Genomic DNA, 20909 nt, shown 5'->3' on the forward strand with positions numbered 1-20909 from the left:
TGAATGGACGTATCAACCCAAAAGAAAAATTTAATGTCGCCAACAGCTTCCACCACAATTCCCTTCCATTGGGAAAACCCCACCAGCTGCCTGAGGAGCCCAGCACCACCTTCAAAAGTGAATTCTGTGGCCCAGCGTGGACAGCAAATGGACCAGGGCACCCCGTCCTTTGGCAAGGCAAGGCAAGGCAGCGGTGCTGCCGGTTCTTCTCCAGGATGGACTGATGCAAATGCAGTTTGGCAGCGCAGGACATGTGGATGTGCAGAGCCGACTACTGGGAATGGTTGTGCTCTATTTGTTGTAACCAGGCCCTCAACTGTTTAATACACTTTGCCTAACAGCAGGCATCTCTTCTTGCTGGATGAACAGGAGGACAAGGGGGAGACAGGAACTGATGCCCTGAGGGATATGAATGCAGAGCTGTGCTGGTGACACAGGACACAGATGATTTACAGGGTAGACAGAAACCACCAATGTGCCTCTCAAACACCTACACCAACAATCCCTCTCTCCCGCGGCAGACCTGATCCTCTTAAGTTTTCTAAGCCTATTCATTCTCCTTCTGCTTCTCTCTCCCTCCAGTCCTGAAATGTCTCTGCAAGCCACTAGCAGGAAAAAGAAATCAAAAGACACTGCCAGATGCAGCAGTAACTTGGGATTGAGAGCATGATGAATAGAAGGCTACAGCCCAGCAATTTTTCTGCTACTGTTAAAGGAGGAATGGGGTAACACTGCAACAGACAGATTGCGAAGGTGTTTATCTGTTGGGCACGCGAGTGAAGAGAGAAAAATTCACACCACAGAAAACATCAAAATACTCCCCAAACCATCTGAACAACTTGTCTTTTCATCTTTTAAATGGCACAGGTTTTGGATGAGGGATCGACTCCCATGACAAATCTGAATAGCATCTAATACAAATTAACCTCACCTGCACGGGTGTATCTAGACAGAAATACAAAATAAACAGTAATGTAATAATTAATTGCATTGCTTATTCAAGGGGAACAGGTATCAACATGCCTAGGTTAAGCCTAGCTAAGGAAAACGCCCATTAACAGAGAAATTAAGCAAGGGGAGAGGCTTTCTTATTAGAGGGTGCCCTGACCTTTTCATGCCTCATCCATGCTAATTATCACCTTCTGTATGGATGCGCTCCTTCACAGGATAATTTTAATGTTTATTGTAAGGGACATGCTCTTGGAACCCCACAGAGGAAAACTTCCTTCAGTCCCCACTTATCAACAATGAAACAGAAATTTGAATATCGTGTTACCACAACTGCCTTATAAACACATCTTTCCTTGCCCATCTGAACACGAGCTGAGCTGGCAGCCTAGAGATTTGTGAGAGGGAGAAGCTGGTAACACAATCCTTCCCTTCTCCCCTGCAGGTATGTGGGGAGTGCAGGCTGAAAGCACTGCCCTTCCTTCTCAGTCTTTACGTACATAGCAACTTTCTCCATAAAACCCTCTCATGAGCAAGCTGTGCTAAGTGCAAACCACAGCTCAGAAGAACAGGATAGTTACCACCAAAAAACGCACACACAAAAAAACCCCAGACCTGACCTAACCTGATTTTCTTCCCTTCAAGTAAATTCAGTTCACCAAGTTCCTGTCTCCAAATGGGTTCTTGGACTCCTCTTTCTCGCCTCACACCACACTGTGTTACTCGGGTGCCTCCATCCCTCAGGTGAAGTAGGTACTGAAGGCACAGCTTTGGTACAGCGGAGGTGCTCAGCAACCAGCGGGACACCACATGCATTAAACACCTGCAAACCCTTTTCCTCCTGGGCAGCAAGAGGTGGAGGGCAAACCTGCCCCTCATTCGCATCGGTCAGCCCCATCACCCTCTGGTGCCCAAAGGGCTGTCCCATCACAACAAGGATGACACCAGCAGGGCACAAGCACGGCACCGGGCCCAAATAACCAACGAGCGTCCTGGGGACACCAGAGGTTGGAGGCTGTTGGGTCAATGTGCAAAGAGGCAGGGATGTTGAAGACAGCTTTGTTAAGGTCCTGCTGCCTGCTCTTTCATGGCAAGTACAGGGGTAACACAGCTATGCAGAGCAGCAGAGGCAATACCTTTTTAACATCTGCTATCCTTTCCTTCTTAGAGGCTGGTTTTTCTTTGGTTTCAGGAGGGGTCTGCTGAGATTTTGAACCCGTTGATTCACTTTCTGATTCAGACTGACTTTCAGAGGACTCCGAGCTGCTGTTTGACTCGCTGCCCTGCTCGCTGCCCTGCTCACTTTCAGACTGGCTTGCGGAGTCAGAGCCAGAGGCTTCTTCGGATGCCGAGTGACTGATGGTAGAGAAAGAAGAGATTACATTTTAACTGTACCGTCACAGCTTTGAAATACGCAGTGAGCAAACCTGAGCCATGTCCTACAACAATAGGCTTGGAACAGCCTACATTCAGGTGTGACCTGTGCGGTCCCAAACTGGCATACCGAACCAGAAGCAATTCCTTCTCAGGACAGGCACTGAACGCATGGGCCTGAGCACAGCCTCAAAAAAGCACTGTCCAGTATCTCCTGCTCATCAACCAGAACAAAAAGAGTGGTGGTACCATGAAGAGAAGCACTAGCAATACCAGTAGCACAGGTCCTACTGGGAGGATCTGGCTCATTCAGAGCGAGCAAGAGTAAGCTATGCTGGGTGCTGGAGCATGCAGAGACCATCCTGCTGTATTAAAGATAAGCAGCTGTTCCAGCATGCCGCTCCACTACATCCTAGTATGGCCAGCCATTCAAAAATCCAACATTCAATTTCTGAAAGAGGCCAGCACCAAATATCGTATGCATAATACTATTTATTATAGTAAATACCATGTTTCTTCTAAAAATAATAAATTCAGCAACAAAGCAGCAGTAAGGAGCTTATACAGGCATATCTATGCGGCTGAGGCAGGTCCTGTTTAAAGGGTTACACCAATGCTGTGCAGGCTGCATCTCTCAAGTAGCCAATAACAGGAAAGCAGAACATCAAATAGGTGAATTCACCTTCCCCCCCTTTACGTTAAAATAGGTTTATGTACAGAATATTCACTTAAATGCAGGCACCTCAACAAAACAATGAGAGGCCGGACTATTTTAGGTGGCCAGTATACTCAAATACCTTTGTCCAATCACTCCAACACCTCTTTTTCATTTAAAATCCAATTAAAGAAAATTTAAAACTCATTACAGCATATACCATACATGCTAGTAAGGTATTATTACAAATCCCACGCTTCGCAAACCAAAACGCAGCGCGGCAATAACAATGCTACAAACTTTTAGAACAAGGAGCATCTCTTTCCAAGTCAGCTCTTGATGTCCAGCGAAACACTTTCATAATATTTAAGGGCATACTGCAAATGTAACGTCAAGAAAGAAAGAGTCAGGAAAACTCTGCAGAGGAAAACCAGATTTTTTTTTTTTATTTTTCTCCTTTTGTACAAAACTACAAAAGTAAAGAGCTGCGTCAAAGGCTCAGATTTCCCAGTCCAAAAAAGAAATAATAGACAAAAAAGCAAAAGCTCATGTACAATTGCATACATCTCTATAGAGATCAACGCACGCTACAGAGACGGGATTTTTGATTCAGCTCCTATTCGCTGGTACACCCCCATGCAAATAGGGCTAATTTACACCACGGAAGTAAGTCTTCCGCTCTCGGAAAAGAATTCTTAAAGTATCTACGCGCTCGGGCAGCAGCGGCTCCCGGCTGCCGTGTCGGCGGGAGCGGGCAGAGGGCAGCAGCCGAGCGCGGCGGGAACCGGCTCCACCAATCGCCGCGCGGGGCCGCAGCCCGGCTCCCGGCCGCCATTTTACAACCCTCCCTCTTCCACCATCTTGCGGTTTCGTTGCAGTGGTGGCTGCAGCTCTGGGCCTCTTGGCAAACTCCTAAAATGGAAGAGGCACAGCCTTTTTTTTTTTTTTTTTTTTTCCAGGGAAAAAAAGAAACAGTTGCGAGCGAAAATTTCTAAGGCTGAAGTAACAGAAACAGAGCCTTTTTCCAGCAAGGCGCAGAGGGCGAGCTGTCACTGGTGGCTGCTGGTTTCATTAGCCCAGCTTGGCTTCAAAGGAGACGGGGGTATCGTGGCATTTCGTCCTAGCAGGGTTGGAAAATCAAGCTGAACTACCACTGTTCCAGGCCGGCCGGTCACTCCTGCCTGTCCCACTCCCTGTCTGCGATAACCAAAGGCCCAGCCATCTCGCTACAGCCTGCTGCCGCCTGGCCCTTCCTCGATGTTTTCTGCAGCATTCAGCCCCCTCTTCTCCCCTGCAGCCCTCCATCGCTGTGCTCTCCCGCTGCACCCTGCCAGCACCGTCCACCGTCTCTCTCCCCACTCGCCCACCACCCTGCAGCTTCCGTGCAGCTTCTCGTCAAGCACGTTCACAGACCTGCTGACATCTGCTACCAACGGCCCACTCAAACACATCGCTTTGCAACCGAGGCTACTCAGAGCAAGTGATGACACTTCCCCGCTGGAGAATTTTCAGAGTTCCAGGGTGGGTGGGTTTTTTTGGGTTGTTTGGTTGTGGTTTTTTTTTCTCCCCCAAGAAAACCATGGGAATTTTATTAGGAAGCGCTGCCATAACACTTAGGGAAAGGATGCTCCTGCAGCTCTAGGGACAGCCGGTTTCCACAGGCAGGGCCTGGCAGGACCCAGTCCCACAGAGCCTCCTGTGGAGATGGAGACTCAGCCTCCACAGAAGAATGAGACCTGAACTCATCCAAACTGCTAGTGTCACAGCACAAACTGGCAACATCAGGCTCTGTTTGAGTCACGTTGGTGTCCCATGTTCCACGGGAACACACAAAAGAAGACACTTTTCTTCAATCAGATTTACTAGCAATAGCTGGAAGAAATTCTAACCACCCAGGCTAGACTGAGGGCAGGCAGCTTTGGCAGTATTTGTTTAAAGGCAGAACAATAATTACTGGCCTCCTCCCACTCCCGAGCTCTTTGCTTCTCAAGGCCCTAAGCTTTATTTCAAGGACACAGGGACACAGCCTTTCTGCACATCTATAGCCATGATTCATGTGCTTTATCCACATTATCTGGGCACTTTTAATTCTTTTTTTCCAAGATGTGAACTGTATCGTCTGAAAAGAGGACTTCTCTAGTGACAGACAGATGACACACACGTCTGCACACACAGGTATGTGTGCGCTTGCCCTAATAAGAAATATACATGAGACGACGTATGTCCTTTTGAAGGCTGTTGCAAGTAATTCTTTTTTAACGAACAGCCTGTTATCAAGGCAAAAGGGTATGTGCTTGTCTTTGTTTCTACCTTGATACAATCAAATAAGAGAACTGAAAAGGCTAATTCCATAAAATAATCCTTTCTAACTATCACAACAACGATCAGGCAGCATATCTGCCTGCCAACAGAGTATAAAGGACTAGCAACATTGTATGTCAAGTCAGGCCTTACACAGTACATATATGAGATTTAAGTCCTCTTTTCAGAAACTGTTTTTAGAATATGCCCTGCTTTAATGCCCCTAAGTTAAAAACCAAACGAGTCCCACTTTCAACTCAACTGTAAGCGGAGATAACCTATAATTAATTCTCACAAAAATCATGATTCAACCAGTCCACACTCCTCCAAATTCAGCACAGAAACACTTGTGAACATCAAGAAAGCTACAGCTGCACCATTGGTAACTCCTTTAAAGTGAGAAACTCCTATAAAAATTGAGATCTGCCAAGACTCAGCCAAATACATCTAACTGGTTTCTAAGAAATACTTCAGGCTATAACTCCATTTTAATTAAGAGCCTGCTCCTGACTTGAGGGGGAAGAAAACCAAATCATCCCTTACCAAGAAGGACATGTTCCTTCCAAGAAGTAAGTAGCTGAACAGCACTGATAAGACCCTTTACAATCAGGCATCTCAGTTTACAAGGCAATTACAACGTGCCTGAAGCCTCCAGCCTTAGAGTTTAATATTTCACATACAACTTCATTTTATAGGGGACCATCTTTTCTAAGAGCAGGGGTCCTCAAACTACAGCCCACGGGCCAGATACGGCCCCCCAGGGTCCTCAATCCGGCCCCCGGTATTTACAGACACCCCCCGCTGGGGGTTTGGGGAGGGGAAACCAAGCAGCAGCAGATGACTGCCTGCCACTTCACCCGCGCGCCGCCCCCTCTTTAAAAAGTTTGAGGACCCCTGGCTAAAAGCAACAAAACATTTTGTAAGTTCTCAACAAGTACAAACAGTAGATGTTTCCAGAAGGTGGAAGACGAGCTGAAAAAATTACCCAATATGCATTGCTGCAACCAAGAGCTGACAAGGAAATGGCTCTAACGGGCACCTCTTTGCCTGGACTTTTAAAATTTGGCTTTTGATGGACACGACTTGAATTCAGCCCAGGGGATAAAGGAGGATTAATGACCCAAGATCCTCCTACAAGCCAAACTCCTCCTAGCTGTAAGAATTGTTGTAACATTTCAAATGCAAACAAGTTTGAATCCAAACAGCAATGTTCTATTGGGCTTCACAAGCTCAGCAAGGCCTCAGCACCACTGAAACCAACCCATGCAGGCTTGACAAGGTCCTCGGCACAAACTCCCAAGGCTGGATAATATCAGAGACTAGGTAATACCAGAAACCAAGTTTATTGTTACCCACAACATAATAATAATAAAATAAATTTTAAAAAATAAGCAAACACAAGCTTAACCCGTATGGGTTCTTGGACACAGCTTCACGTGTCCTGTGGATAACTGACACCCAGACGTCCATCCACATCTTGGCTTGCTGCCACTGTAAGGCCAAAGGCAGGCAGCTGCGAGACAGCCCCTCTCCTCCCCCATCTTCCCAGTACTCACTTTGTCCATAGGCCAGCATAGGTTGGGCTGATGGACTCCTCAATGAGATGTTTGAACATGCTGACACGTCAGAAGACTAATCCAGAGAAAGAGCAAAACACGCTTCTGCCGGCTTAGCAAGTAAAATCGCCAGCCAGGCTACAGGAACCAAAGCCTGTGGAAGCGTATCACAGCTGGCAGCGCAGGTGGGCTGCGGAGGAGAAAAGGTGCGCGCAAGACCCCAGTGCTGGGGCAGCAGCAAGCCAACTGCTGGGCCTGGCCACCTGCGGGCGCTCAACCTCTCTCCGTGGCAGTTGGAAGCCAACTGCCCGCCGGCGACCCAAACATTCCAATGCCATGGCAACAGGCTGGTGACATCACCTGATGGAACTCTAAGGTCAGCCCACCTGACCCGCTGCCATTGGTCACCACTGACCAATAGCAGCCAAGCTGCAACTCTCGAATGAGCGGGATGTCTTCTCCAGACCATACCTACCGGTCAGACCCAGTTCTACCAGTGAAAGAGGCTTTTCAGCCCCCACAGCTCTTCAGCAATGGCTGCCAGCCTCACCTGTCCACCAGTGGTAGTGGCCCAAGATTTACTCCAAAACAACACACCACCAAAGCCAGGGCAGGCCACCAATTTAAAACTATTTAAACAGATGTGTCTTCTTAAAGCAAACTACGTACAAACTTTTGTACGCATAAAGGGATGGTGGCAAACCACAGAAGCCGTTAACGGACCATCTCAGCTGGATACCATGTTGCCGTTAAACATTTCCTTTGAATATCTGATCTATAAATGTAACGTTCCTTATTATATATATACATGTATGAAATTTCTACATATATTGCAAATGAGCACCAACAGTTAACGTTGATGCATGCACTCGGGTTGTACAGTAGTTGTAAAACAAGCACCAAACCACATTACATTTCAACTCTAGGCCAAACAAGCATGGGAAGGAAACAAAACTGATTCTGGCTATAGATCACCTGAAGAGGGGATCACATTTGACAGAGGGGATAATATGTGGACCACAGAGGGCTGAGAAGAACAGTTCATGTGATCCATCTCTTGCCTTGGGAAAAAACATGAGCAAGCACTCTAAGCGTAGCCAAGGCCATATATACAGTACACAGAGTTCGTAGGAGAGCCAAGTCAATGACACTCAGATTGTGGTACCGAAGATAAATTAATTCCTAGCATTTTTAATTCCCTTTATTCTGAAAGTTATTTAAAAAAGCGATTGGTGCTTGCCAGTCTCCCAAGGCAAAGATTCTCTGAGTGATAAGCATTTGGAAGGGTCAGTCAAAGAGTTTTTCACAACTTATTTTTCCTGCAGGCAAAAGTGGAAACAGGGGAAGGGAGGGAAGAAAAATATTCCTGCTACTCTACTATTTGTACCCACGCATGGTATGTATTTCTAGCGGTGATCTGTCTCAAAGCAGGAATTTAAACTAGAAGATAGTAAACGCAAACAACTTTGAATACTCACAATATAATTTGGCCAACTCTGGGCAGGCTTTCAAGGGGCACAACAAACGCTCCTAAGGTTACAGGCTTGCCCTTTCCAGATAACCAATGTGTCCTTCAAAAAACCAGAAAAATGTTTCCCCAAACTCATCTGTGACCTGCAATTTTTTTTCTTAAATAGGCAAGTGAGAAGAACTACCATAGAGAGCACATATTCCTTCCACACCTGACTACAATCTCTGCTTGCAGAGAGTGGGTGTTAATTACATTTACACATCAAGAGGCACAATAGGGCCATGGTGCTAACTGTAACAGTCAGGGATTATGCACTCGGCAGGTATCCTAGCCAAATAACCATCTGAATTGGGCTGTGGGATTTCCAGCCCATTCTGGCCACCACTCCTTGCCCCAGCACAGGACTCCCAAATGCCAGAGGCAAGCCAATCCTGAGCACACTGCCAGCTAAATACCACCTTTGCTGCTCTGCTGCAGCTCCCTGTAAAGCACATCGAGCTATCATGAATGACAAGTATTTTCCAAAAGTGGGGTGTTTTTTTTCCCCTCCACTACAAAGACACCACATTATGCTTGCATAAGCAAGCAAAACGAGCAGTTCATTCATGACTGGGAGAGCTGGCTCGCTCACTCTCTGATCTATGAGCCAGAGGCTGAAAATGCTTGGGATGTTTAGTGGGAAAAGAAAAAAAAGAAAAAGAAAAAAAAACAGCACGGGGACAAAAGGAGTCAAAACCTGTCTGCTTGATTAAGGAGCACCATTGAGAACCTCCAAAGGCAGCATCCTTTTCCTTCCCTGCACAGAAAGGAAAGGACAACGGCCGTTCCCAGACTGCTGAAAAGGGCCGGTCTTTCCCTCCCAAAGAAGCAGCCAAGCGTTTCAGCTCCACATCCACCACTTGTGGGAGGGCGCAGGCTGGCTCCTGGCAGCACCCACCACCAAAGTTCGAAGTGAAAGGAGCCCAGGGGCACACACCTTCCCCTAAGGCCAAGACAGTGGTGGCAGTTAACTCCTTGTGCCCCTCTGCCATTCCAGCCACAGCTTCTGCTTTGTCACAGCAGGGGACAGCTCAACTAAAGCTCCATGGCAGCACAAAGGGAACTCCGGCCACAGGCAGCATCCGACCTTTTGTAAAGGAGATGTTAGATGCAGCGGGGGAAGGGCTAGGGTTCACACACACAATTTTGGTTTAAATTAGTACAGAAGAGGCAATTGTTTTTTTCTCCCTTAACGTTTCCAAGGTTCCTTTAGGTCCTAACATTAGAAAAATGCAGTAATATGGACACTTAGGACCCAGAATCATTAACAAGAACACGAAGGTGCACACATTCGTTTCTGGTTCCAGACGACCTGCAGTTCAGAAGAGGGGAGCCTGACCTGGCTTGAGGGTTTTATTTCAAGTGACTGTTGCTAAAGGCTGGTTTTAGCCAAAAAATTTAGGGGCCATAGTTAAGACTCCATTTTAACGACAGCACAAGGCATTCAAAGCTCTCAACTGGTCACAACTCTGTAGTTAAGAGCAGAGGTTCCTCCCCATGAAAGAGATGCAAATGACTCCTATAATTAATCTATTAGCAATTCTATTAAGTCATCTATACCTAGCAATAAAACTTGCAAGAAACACAAATAGGTACAACACAACTTTTTCCTAAGGAGTGAAGTGTTCTGGAGTCAGTGGATTCTTGACATTGCAACACACTTGTTCACAGCCAGGGTAAAGGTTCATGAGCAATGAAGTGTTCAGCATCCTGTCCGTGAAGCACCGGGTGCTTGGCCAACACACTCCACAGAAGCCCTGCCAAAGACGAAACCAGCACAATACCAGCAGGGAATCCGAGATCACCGTTTCAAACTTTTTTTTTTTTTTTTTTAACCTTAGAAGTCAAGGCCAAGAAAACATATATACTGCAGCATAGACGATCTCAGCCCACAGGTAAATATAAAGCAAGCTTTATATTGAGAATTGTAATGCAGCAGCACTGCTGCACAAGTGGCGATGTAGTAAAAGCTACTGCACATTTGGAAAGACTCATCAACGTCTTGCTTATTATATCCAAAAGACATTCCCTGCTCCAAGAAAAGAAGGCATTAACAGCGTGACAGGCTTATAAAAACTTTACTGCAAGTCACTAGGTGTGAATTTTTCATCTAGGCTTTTTCGCTTTCGTTTCAAGGATGCTTTACAGGACAGAAAGGCAGACTTTACAAGCACACCACCACCACCTGTTGAAAAAGCATCTTCAAATGGCACTTCAGCACTCATCTTTTAATGAAAACACATCAGAAAAATTTACATAAAACCATGTCAGTAGAACAGTACATCCTTTGCTAGAAGGCTGCTTGTGTATAATTATGGTAATCCAGGCCATCCCCTCCCACCAGTGGTGGTGGTTTTATTTATTTTCCTTGAGGAGGGGGAATAATGCAGAACAGGATCTTCCCCCATCCATTATCACCAGCTTCCCGAGCTGGATTTCAGCTAGGGAAAACTGGAGATTTAGAAATACTTCTCCATCTTCAGATCTTAGCAGCCTAATTTGACAACATTGCAATTCCTGCTGGAACTGTTGTCTGCAACGTGGAACAAGGTACAGTGGATATATATACACCTCCAGGTTATGTATCAGGAGATGCAGACCCACCCAAAGTAGATTTTAACTGTCTTGAGTTCAAAAGAAGCAAGGCCATGGCATCAGAAGCTTCAGTTCAGTCCCTACACTCCTGTTCACAGGCCCAGGTCCTTAACCCCGTGGCTAATCTCACTGGATCTGCCAACTGGTACCCTCATCTGCTCCTTAAAACTAGGAGAGATAAGCCTGAATAGAGGCCTGCCAGTATAAAAATTCCTCAGAGACAGGTTTAGCAACTCAGTAACCTGCTGATGATAGCAACAGCTTTCTGAGACAAGGAGTGCAACATGAAAACAAAGATGGGACCTGGTTTCTCCCTATACCGAGTTGGAGAAATTACAACCAAACGCCACCACCTTCCCAGTCCTCCCTCAGGGGCTGCTCAAAACTCTTAAGTTAACAGTGGAAATGCTTGTTTTAATGCAAATGAAGTGCGGTTGTTTTAGCCCAAATGGGGGCAGACACACTGCTCCCAAGATGCAGGGGTGAGATCCTGTGTTCTCAGAAGTGCCATCCCTTACAAGCGGTCGGGGTATGACCCTGTGGCACTGCAACAGATTTTTCTCCGTGAGCCATGGGAGAGTTCAGCTTCAGCTCATGTAGGAAATGGGGGAAGGTGCAGATAAGGGCAACTGTTGCCCTCAAAGTACAGCAGGTGAAACATCAACCCAACAGAAAGCGGAACAGACTCTAATCTACAAACTCAGCCACATCAACTTCTCTTGGCTAAGGCACAAATAAATGTAGGCAGGAGTGGTGTGGGAGCATGCGTGCACACACGTGTACGCAAGGATAGCAATGCCCCGGCAGCAGCACACGCTGCGTGCCACGGAAGCATTTTTGCAGGGTTACAGGATTACCCAGGTGAGCTCTTTATTCCTATTTTCCCATTTTTATTCAGCAAAAGTCATGCATTTGAAGAATATGTAAAATTTGACTAATTAGCTTAAGATGCCTAAAAAGAAAAGTCCAGAAGATACTAAATTTCAGCTAAATGTAGCTTCTTGCAGTTAGTGAGCCCTTTTTATAGCACTGTATGTATCGTATCCGTTCCTGGCAGCAATCACTAAACAGGAAACAGAGAAGTTGAAAGTCTCAGAATTGTGTATTCGTAATTAGAAGAGACATTTCCTTCGAGAGGGTAATGTGAAACAGAAGTAACAAAGCAAACCAAGAACAATCTCCTTTGTGCTGCACACGTTACATCATTATTCATCTGAATTCCTTGCACATTATTCCTTTCATGCTCTGCACTGATCAAGCATTTTCCCTTTTCAAAAAAGCCTCCAGTTTCGGAAGGGGTTAAAGCTTAAAAAGGAGGAAATAAAAAATCCTTGTTAGAGAAGCCAGCAGTGCAAATGAAACTGAAAGACTCAGTGCATACAGGATGGTTGCAACAGCTAAAAAGTAACCCCCTCAGCCCGGACGGAAAGTTGAAACCCGGTTAGCAGCATTTTAATAAATGTGTTTAACGTTCCACTCGGCTCAAAGAAAATGAGTTGCAAAACGCACGCTGAAAGCAAGAGTGAGTTTTAGTGATTTAAGAATGCTGAAAGCCGTAACGCTATAAAAAAAAAAGCCAGATGTTCCAGGAATACTATGATATTCTGCAATTCCTTTTGAAGTTTAAAAAAAGAAAAAGCGCCACACCAAAAATAACCCTGTTCCTTTTCAAGTCACTTGGTTCTCAAAATAGCCCGCACTATTAAAAAAAAATAATAAAATAAAAGCCAGCGCCTGCCAGATGAGACGAAGCGAGGGAAGGCAGCAGCGGCCGCGCGCTCCACGGCCACGCTCCCAGTGCAGCCCAGCGCAGCCCAGTGCAGCCCAGTCCAGTGTCTGGGGCAGGCGTGGGAGAGGCCGTGCGGCGTGCGCAGCCATCACGCGCAGGCAGGGCTCTGCCTCCGCACCAGCCGCCTGTTACCAAGCGAGCGCAGCCAATCGCCGTCCCCAGCGAGCACAAGATGGCCTTTGAACTCCCCACCAGCAACTTCCTGCTGTTTTTAGAGTACACACAGTGCAATGCAGTATGTCTGTCAGCTATGCGGCACAAAGGAACAGCCATTTTGTGACTGAACTGGACCCGCACCAAAATGCCAGGCGGTGCAGCCTTCCCCTCTCCTTTCACAGGGAATCGGGGCTCCCCCAGCGCCAGCGAAACAAGAAAGGGATGCCCTCCGCTTTCATCGGCGGCCAGGGAGGGCAATTTTTATTTAACATCTTCATTTCCCTCCTCCCCCCCCTCCAAATCCTCTTTCGCATGTAACTACATCTTCATAAAATGGCTGCCACGTCAAACGAGGGCGTTCTGCTCTGCAAAGGCTGCAGCACACACCGCAGAGCACTCTGCCTCTGTAAGGTGGCTGCCGAGCAAAAAAACCACCATTTCAGACCTCAGCCCTCCAGCTCTCTGAACAGAAGACGGGCTGAGATCTAACCCACCACAACCTTTATTTTTTCCCTCTCCCCCAAAATGATGTTTTAGTGCTAGAGACGCCAAAAGCTGGATACAGACACAAGGGTTTCTTCAGCCCTGCTGCTTCTGTAGCAGAAACCGTTCCCACACCGGTGTTACTTAAGAGGTGCAAGAGCAACTGCAACAGATTCAGGCCAGGGGAAACTGGAAGAACAACGTATCCACTGCGTGTTACTTACTATCCCCTACAAAACTCACTCCTGGACTTCAGGGGGACCCCCAGCCTACCTCTCACCTCTGAAGTTCACATTAGGGTTGCACCAGGGATGTACCCTCTCACACCACCTGCCTTTCAGAAATGCAGCACAGAAAATGCTAGAAAACACACCAGGATTTTGTTCAATTATTTAATGCAAGTCCCAGGTACACAGGTGGTGGTTATTAGTAAACGCAGCATACCAACTTTTTTCCTAGGTGGAGAAAGTTGCACAAAAAATCAATCAGCTTCAAGTTTGGAAAGATTTACTGTCAATATACAAAGGACAGGTGTTGGCTGTTTGGCTAGAAAGGCACCAAGTTACACCCCTCACCTTACAAACTGCAAAGAGTTAACACCATTACCCTCCCCAGGAGGAATCACCTATTTTGGGACAACTCTCAGGTATTCTTATTCAGCACATGCCTTTGCATTTCCTTAGGACTGGAGAGGTAGTCAATTGCAAACATACTCCCCAGTTAGGACACTAAGGTGGTACACAGGAATTGTATTTTCTTCTGCTTTAACACCTTTTTCTAGTCCTGCATTTTCACTTCTCCTGCCCAGGTGAATGGCACCAACCATATCTACCTTTTCCACCCATCGCCATCACCCAGGCCTCCAAACAGGGATTTATCTAACAGGACTTCATGTATTTCCACAGATGCTGAGCTGGTCTCACAACTGGGGAGAAAGCTGGCCAGCAGCACGTGAAATGCAGACATCAATGCATTTCTGGGCTAAAGCACAGCAAAGTGGTGGCTTTACTTCCTAGAAATCATTTCCCCTACAACTTCAAGTCAACCTCAGGAAGTAAAGCCCATTTTATGACATTCAGCTGACTCACAGCTCAGAAATAAGCTCGATGGGGTTCACTTACAAATATCCTGTGCTCAGTTGTTGCCACACTTCAGGTGAGTGGACGTTACCCACAGCAAGTTTATTTTGAGAAAAAAAAAAAATTGTAAAGGGGGAAAAGGGTGATCTCACACAACAGGTGCTACATGTAAATTGATCAATTACCACAAAATCTTTCAACCAAAACACCAAAAGCACACATAAAGACACACCATGCATATGTTAATACTGCTAAGGACAAAAACCCCAAAGGTCTTCTTTCTCTGGAACTACTGCTAGATGTCTCCAATTACACCTCCTGTTTAGCATGATATTTCTAACACCAATAAAATACCTTAATTTAAATTTCCTGAACAAATTATACCCATTATTGCTCTTGCTGATAATGTGCACTTCAAAAAAAAGCATGAAGATTTAAGTAAGAGAACTCGTAAGTAATTTCTAAAAAAAGCCTGGCTTTTCCAGCAATATTTTGTGTGTCGTATTTACAGTAAAGGTAACACTGTTTGAAAGACTGATGTGTTTTTAAACCTGCATTATAAAAGCTCTGTACAGGTGCTATATGTAATGCTCCAACAGTCCCTGAGGCTAATTTAGTTAATAATAATTTCAAATTAAACAAACTTACCCATATCCATTTTAGGATTTAAAATTTGACTGCAATTTTAATACATCCAGAATACCATCCACGTTTATACTAGAAGGGTACAGTAATTTGATAATAGATATATACTCCCACGGTATTTCATGTTTGTGTGTTTAAGGAAGGTTAAATACTGGACATCAAGAATACTACTCAAACACCTGCAAACATCACACAGAGCACATGTGATACAACAGACAGTTCAGAATTCTTTTTTATTAATGTTGGTTAAAAATTACTGAAGACAACACCAGAGAAAAATAAACAGGCCACAATTCAATTAAAATTAACAAAATGCAAAACTCAACTGTATTTACAAACTAGGAAAAAAATGCATATAGTTTAATTTCCAATTTCTGAAAAAGCCGACCCTTTAAATACAAAATGAGCAATCCAGTAATTATACTTCTGCATTCCCAGCAAACAAACATTTCCAGTATTTCGCATTTTTTCCACATCAAGATTAAGTTTATAAAAATCTGTAAAGAATCTCATTACTCAACAAAAGTAAATAAAAACACTCTGAGCAAAAATACATTAAACAAACAAGCAAAGCATTTGGAGCCTCTTGTTAACAGTACCAGTGTATATTTTATGATACAAAATGCTATCCCCAGCAGGAGAAAGTCTGGTTAAATTGTATAAAAATATTCTAAAATACCTAAACAGTATCAAAAGTTCTACAAGCTCAAATAAAATTTGAAGTAAGGGGTATCAGACAAACAGGCATTTTTCAGTTTATATTTTAAAATGAGCTTTTTTTCATTCATGTAACTTTTTCTTGTGTCTATTTACTATAATTTACTACTACACCAGGCTTCTGTATGGCCCTCAGTTAAAGTTTAGACTTCTGAGATTCTTCAAAGAAAAATTTGCCTTGTATGTAAAATGGTGCAATGCAGCAATGGCTAAACCGACAAGGTCATTTTTCACAGCACAAAAAACCTAAAAACTGAAATTCAAAAGCTGGAAAAACATAATACAGAGGAAAGGGCTCCCCTGAATAAAGGTACAGTACCTTTTGACTCTGACATGGGCCCTTAAGTCACAACACAACTTTCAGAAATTGCTACCAAAAAAAATTAGGGTGTGGCATGCTAACAATCTCAAGGTCATTCCTTAAAAAGGAAGCAAAATCAGTAAAATGTTTTGTATTAAGCACTGACAGTAATCCAAGGCTGTCAAAGTAAACAGTGTATTCACAGGTTTTACAAAAAAAAAAAAAAAAGAAAGTTGATAGGTCATACCTCGATGCATTGCTGTGGACTGAACCCTCCTCTCCTTGGCTTTTGTCCTTATTTCTCATCATCTTTTTATTCTTAAATATTAAGAGGGGGTCAGGGGTGTCTGTTTGCTTTGAAGTCCTGTGCCCAGGTATTTACTGTCAAAAGTTGAAAGAAAGGTAAGGTCCCAGCTCGTTTCACTGGCTTTCATTATCAGGAACAAAGTCCTGACGCTGCAATGATATTGTTATAACAATACACAACACTGATCAACACGGCAAAACGGAGATTTAAAACAAATAATCGTTTTTAGAAGAAAAATCCGAGAATAAACACAGTAGAGGAGCATCCTGCAAACTTTCCCAAAGTAACACTGGATGCAAATAATCTCTGTATCTTATTGCGTCATCCCAATACAGCTCAAATCGGTCGAAAATCTAAGTATTTAAAACAGCAGAAATCTAAAAATTATCATTATTAATTGCTCACCTACCTGATCCATGCACCGCCACCAGGACCAAGTCGATATTAGTTTCGGGTAGTGGAAAAACATTAGATCCAAAATATTTAGAGTTATAACGATAAAATACGAATTTCAGAGAATGAAAAAAAATATATATTCTAATCCCAAAAATATGCTGCTGATAAAGCAAAAGAAGCGGTAATTAGTACAAAAATGTCCGGGGGAAAAAGCTCATTAGGAGAGCGCACAAAAATGGAGGTACGCCATGGCTTCTAAGCTGGAAAAACAACGACCTGGGCTCTCTCCACGGCTTCTTCTTTCCAGCAAGGCACGAAAAGGGAGCCCTCAAAAGCTGCTTTTCTGCCCGAAAAAGGTCCGCTCGGCCCCCGATTAGTGCCTAGGAGAGGCAAGGGGCTGTGGGGGCCCCCTGAGGCTGCCCGAAAGTTAGGGAAAGTTGCGTAAAGTGTTGGGGAAGGCACGGAGCTGAGCGCGCTCTCTCTAAGGCACAGCCGCCATCTAGAGCTCCTTCCCAGCTCTGAGCTCTGCCTTTGATTGACACTCTCTACATTTACCCCACAACTCAGGTGATGTACCATAGACCCACCCCTTCATTTCTACCAAAAAAAGAGATAGCCTCCACCTAAAGGGTGCCTGCTACCCCCACAGCCCTGGCTTCTTCCAACTACCCCAGCTGAAGGGGCACCTTAACCCCATGTGGCTCAGGCACCCTTTTGAAACCAGAAAGAAATGGAATTTGTGCCTTTTGTTTTAAAGATTTGCTAAATATTCCAGTGCCTGGGCTAAAATTACTTCCTCCCTGGACAGGAAGTGGTGCTGTTACAAGCCATTTTGAAAGAATGGAAGTGGAGCTGCCAGCCATGCAGCCAGCAGCAACCCACCTTGGGGGTCACCCCACCCAAGGGGTAGCTTTTTTTCAGTTCAGTGGCAGTATCCCCAGACAATAGCTCTTCCATTCGTCACCCAACACTTGCGCTTAAAGCTTGGGACAGAAGCGTCACCCGCTCCTAAGCAAGCCCTGCATCACTGGTAACACCCGCCAGCTCAACAGCGCCTCCCTGCTGGTTCTCCCCAACAACAAAAATCCAACAGCTACACAATTTCCATCAGTTATGTGAAGGCACTACTGCAAAACAAGGCTGACACTATTAAAAGGGTTATTTCTACTTCACTTTCTTAACCCATTAATGGGCATTAAGAGATTTTAACACAACAAATTAATTTTAAAGCCGTACAATAGCCGAGCTGTAGAACTGGAAATCAAGCAGTATCTCAAATACAATATCCTAGTGTGGAGACGATGCATCAGAGAGGAAATGGAGGAGACCCAAGGATCCCCTAGCCTAGTATTCTGACTACCCGTTGTCTTCCCACAAGCAACAGACACCTTGAAGCGCAAGGACATCTTGCGTATTCGTAAGCAACACAACAAGACAGTGAAATTGGACATTGGGGGACCACTGCGGGGGGAAAGGGGTACCAGGCTAGTTTGGGTTTCTATGAACACCCATGGCACAGCATCCCAACAGCCTGACAACACTGGCTTCTACCAGTAGGTCCAAGATAGTCCCCTTCAAATTCCTCCACACACTTGCCATGCACATCCTCCAACAACCTATCATCCTCCCACATCAATGGATTTGGGTAGGAACGCTCTGTTGCCACAGCCCATTTTAAAGAATGTCATTTTCCTGATTATTTACAGACAACCCCTTGCACCTGAACACAATGCAAGACCATTCCAAGCAATCCAGGGTAATGCTAAGGAAATCCACTCATCTGAACGGGGATCCCTTCAGGTTGGTCCCAGTACCCAACTCCACCATATAACATGGCAAAACCAAACTTCAGCAAGCATGCATCATCAAAATGGCTGGATTAAACGGGTATGAACAATCCATCATGGTAAAAATGGATATTTACAAAGACTGGGCAAGCCACATGGTTAAATATACACAATGGGGTTTTGTTTGTTTTTAGGAGAAAACACCTAAGTTAGATCAGTACCACCTTTGTCATCTTGCCCCTCCAGCATAAAACAAAGACAGCCAAAAATTTCAGGTGAAACATACATAGGAAGATGGCTACAGTTTAACTACCTGATCCCCAAGAAACTTGAAAGGAAATTGATTTTTGAACATTAGAACCATTTTAAAATTCATTTGTAAAGGTTAACATGTCATCTGTAGCAGTACCCGTAACAACTCAATTTTTTCTTATCAAATACATGGTACAGGATCACGCATCTAAGTCTACATTAAATAGCAGTGAAGCCGACTGGACACTTGTACGGAACAATTTTAAGACCGAAAACACCATTTAGGAAGTATGCTGTCCAGGAAATCTGTTGAAAAGTTTCTGTACCCATATACATCCAAACAAGCATACCTAAAAAAGTTACACAAAATACTCAGGCACTCCTTTATTGTCGTATTTACTCAGCCTTCAATCAGTATCAATTCCATCTTAAAATAACTTCAGAAAGTTCAGCAGAAGTACCCTGACAATAGGCCAAGTACTGAAAAACCCCTAACATTAAGCACCTGAGTGAACCAACCAGTGAATAAAAATTCATTGGAAGTCATGGCAAAGTGAACATAATTTGCAAACGAAAACCACATTTTAAATCAAGTATAGCGCAAAATTTTACCTTGCCTTTTAGTGCTTAGCAGCTAAAGTATTTCTCACTTTAACAGCAACCAAAAAACATAACCCACTTCAGCATCAACACAATAAAAAAAAAACAAAAACAAAAAACAAAAAAATACCAGCCAGAAAGGACAAACACAAAGTGTGAAAGAAACCAAAACCTTTTATTAAGTCACTTGAAAAAACATTACATTTTCTCCAAAGGGGTAGCAACAGATCTCTTACCAAATGAATTTGCCTGTTATGCACATACAACCCCGAAGTAAAATTTTGCCACCCAGTCCTCAAACAGATCCATCATTGGATAGCCACTGATACCGTCCCCTGCTTAATTCAAGTGCAAAGTCCATTCTGATAGGATGATCACAACCCAGATCTTCTCTGGTTTAATAACACGAGAGTCCATGTTTTAACATCGTTTTCTTGGACAGACATATCACAGCACTCATGCATTAGTCCATTTCCTCAACCTCTCAATCAACAGTGGAACTGCCATCTTGGTGTCCCATTCGTAGACTCCTTTTGACACTCTTCATGTGATTGGATTCTTTATGGAAAATTAAAAGAAAAATGCTGTTGGAATACAGATCATATCTTTAAACTAAGACATTCAAGTACTGCACCCTGAAGATAGTTTAAACATATAACTGATGCTGCATTCTATATTACACATTCCAGAACACCTACTTTTACCATGGACAATGTCAAATCATCAGTTCAAGAGTCAAAAATTATAAATTTTAACCAAAACTATGAAGAAGTAGGGGAGGAAGTATTAGAAGTTCAAGAACCCTTTCAGGCTCCATAAATTCCTTTTGAAATTTCTGCATAGCGTTAAAACACTAGAGAAATCAATAGTGGGAAATCAGAGATATTTGCTCTGGCAACCATCTTTATTGGACTAACCCACCTACTAAAGCTGACGCTGCTTAGTGGAAAACCATGTTCATTATAATAAGCCAAATTTTTTAACTACTGTCCATGCTCCTTTCTTCAAAGACATAGATGCATCAAAACCAAGGTAACAGACATGAAAACTGGTTTCCTATATAAAGACAGTGACTGAACACCACCTTAACCCAGTTTCCCAGCTCATGGAAGACATACAGTGCAACAGCAAACACACAATTATAAACAAATAGAATGACTGGTTTAGTTACTGGTGGGAAAGGACACGTCAAAAGTCAGATGAAAATGGTAACGTTACACTAGTTGTCTTTAGCAAGGCCGCCATACTAGCCCTGCTCTGTATTCCAACTGTACTCTTCAAGTAACAGCAACTAAGACCACAGGTGAGTGACGAGCCAAAGTGATCAAATGACTTCCACATGGATAAATACAAACCAAGTGTCCCCATCTTTACACTGTCATCCAAGAAAATAAGCTCATGTACTTAAAAAACCCCTCTACTACTCTCCTAGCATGCAAAAATCAAGTACAGGAAGTT

General features: G+C 44.2%; 1 protein-coding gene across 11 annotated transcripts in view; it reads right to left on the bottom strand.

Moving 5' to 3' along the window:
* CHD2 (chromodomain helicase DNA binding protein 2) overlaps window positions 1–20909 on the bottom strand; it is a 72775-nt gene that overhangs the window by 39035 nt on the left and 12831 nt on the right. For 5 of the 11 annotated variants that reach the window (XM_037394808.1, XM_037394806.1, XM_037394805.1 and 2 more), the window contains exons 1-3: window positions 16826–18524; window positions 16357–16490; window positions 2085–2304 (exon numbers count right to left, since the gene is read on the bottom strand). In XM_037394808.1, the coding sequence (XP_037250705.1) occupies window positions 2085–2304; window positions 16357–16418 (282 nt within the window). In that variant the 5' untranslated portion in view covers window positions 16419–16490; window positions 16826–18524. Of the gene's footprint in view, window positions 1–2084; window positions 2305–6834; window positions 6990–16356; window positions 16491–16821; window positions 18525–20909 lie in introns of those variants that run through there. The other 6 variants (XM_037394812.1, XM_037394811.1, XM_037394801.1 and 3 more) reach the window with 5 other exon arrangements.

The sequence above is a fragment of the Falco rusticolus genome, chromosome 7 (genome assembly GCF_015220075.1).
Source record: "Falco rusticolus isolate bFalRus1 chromosome 7, bFalRus1.pri, whole genome shotgun sequence".
Lineage (NCBI taxonomy): Eukaryota > Metazoa > Chordata > Aves > Falconiformes > Falconidae > Falco > Falco rusticolus.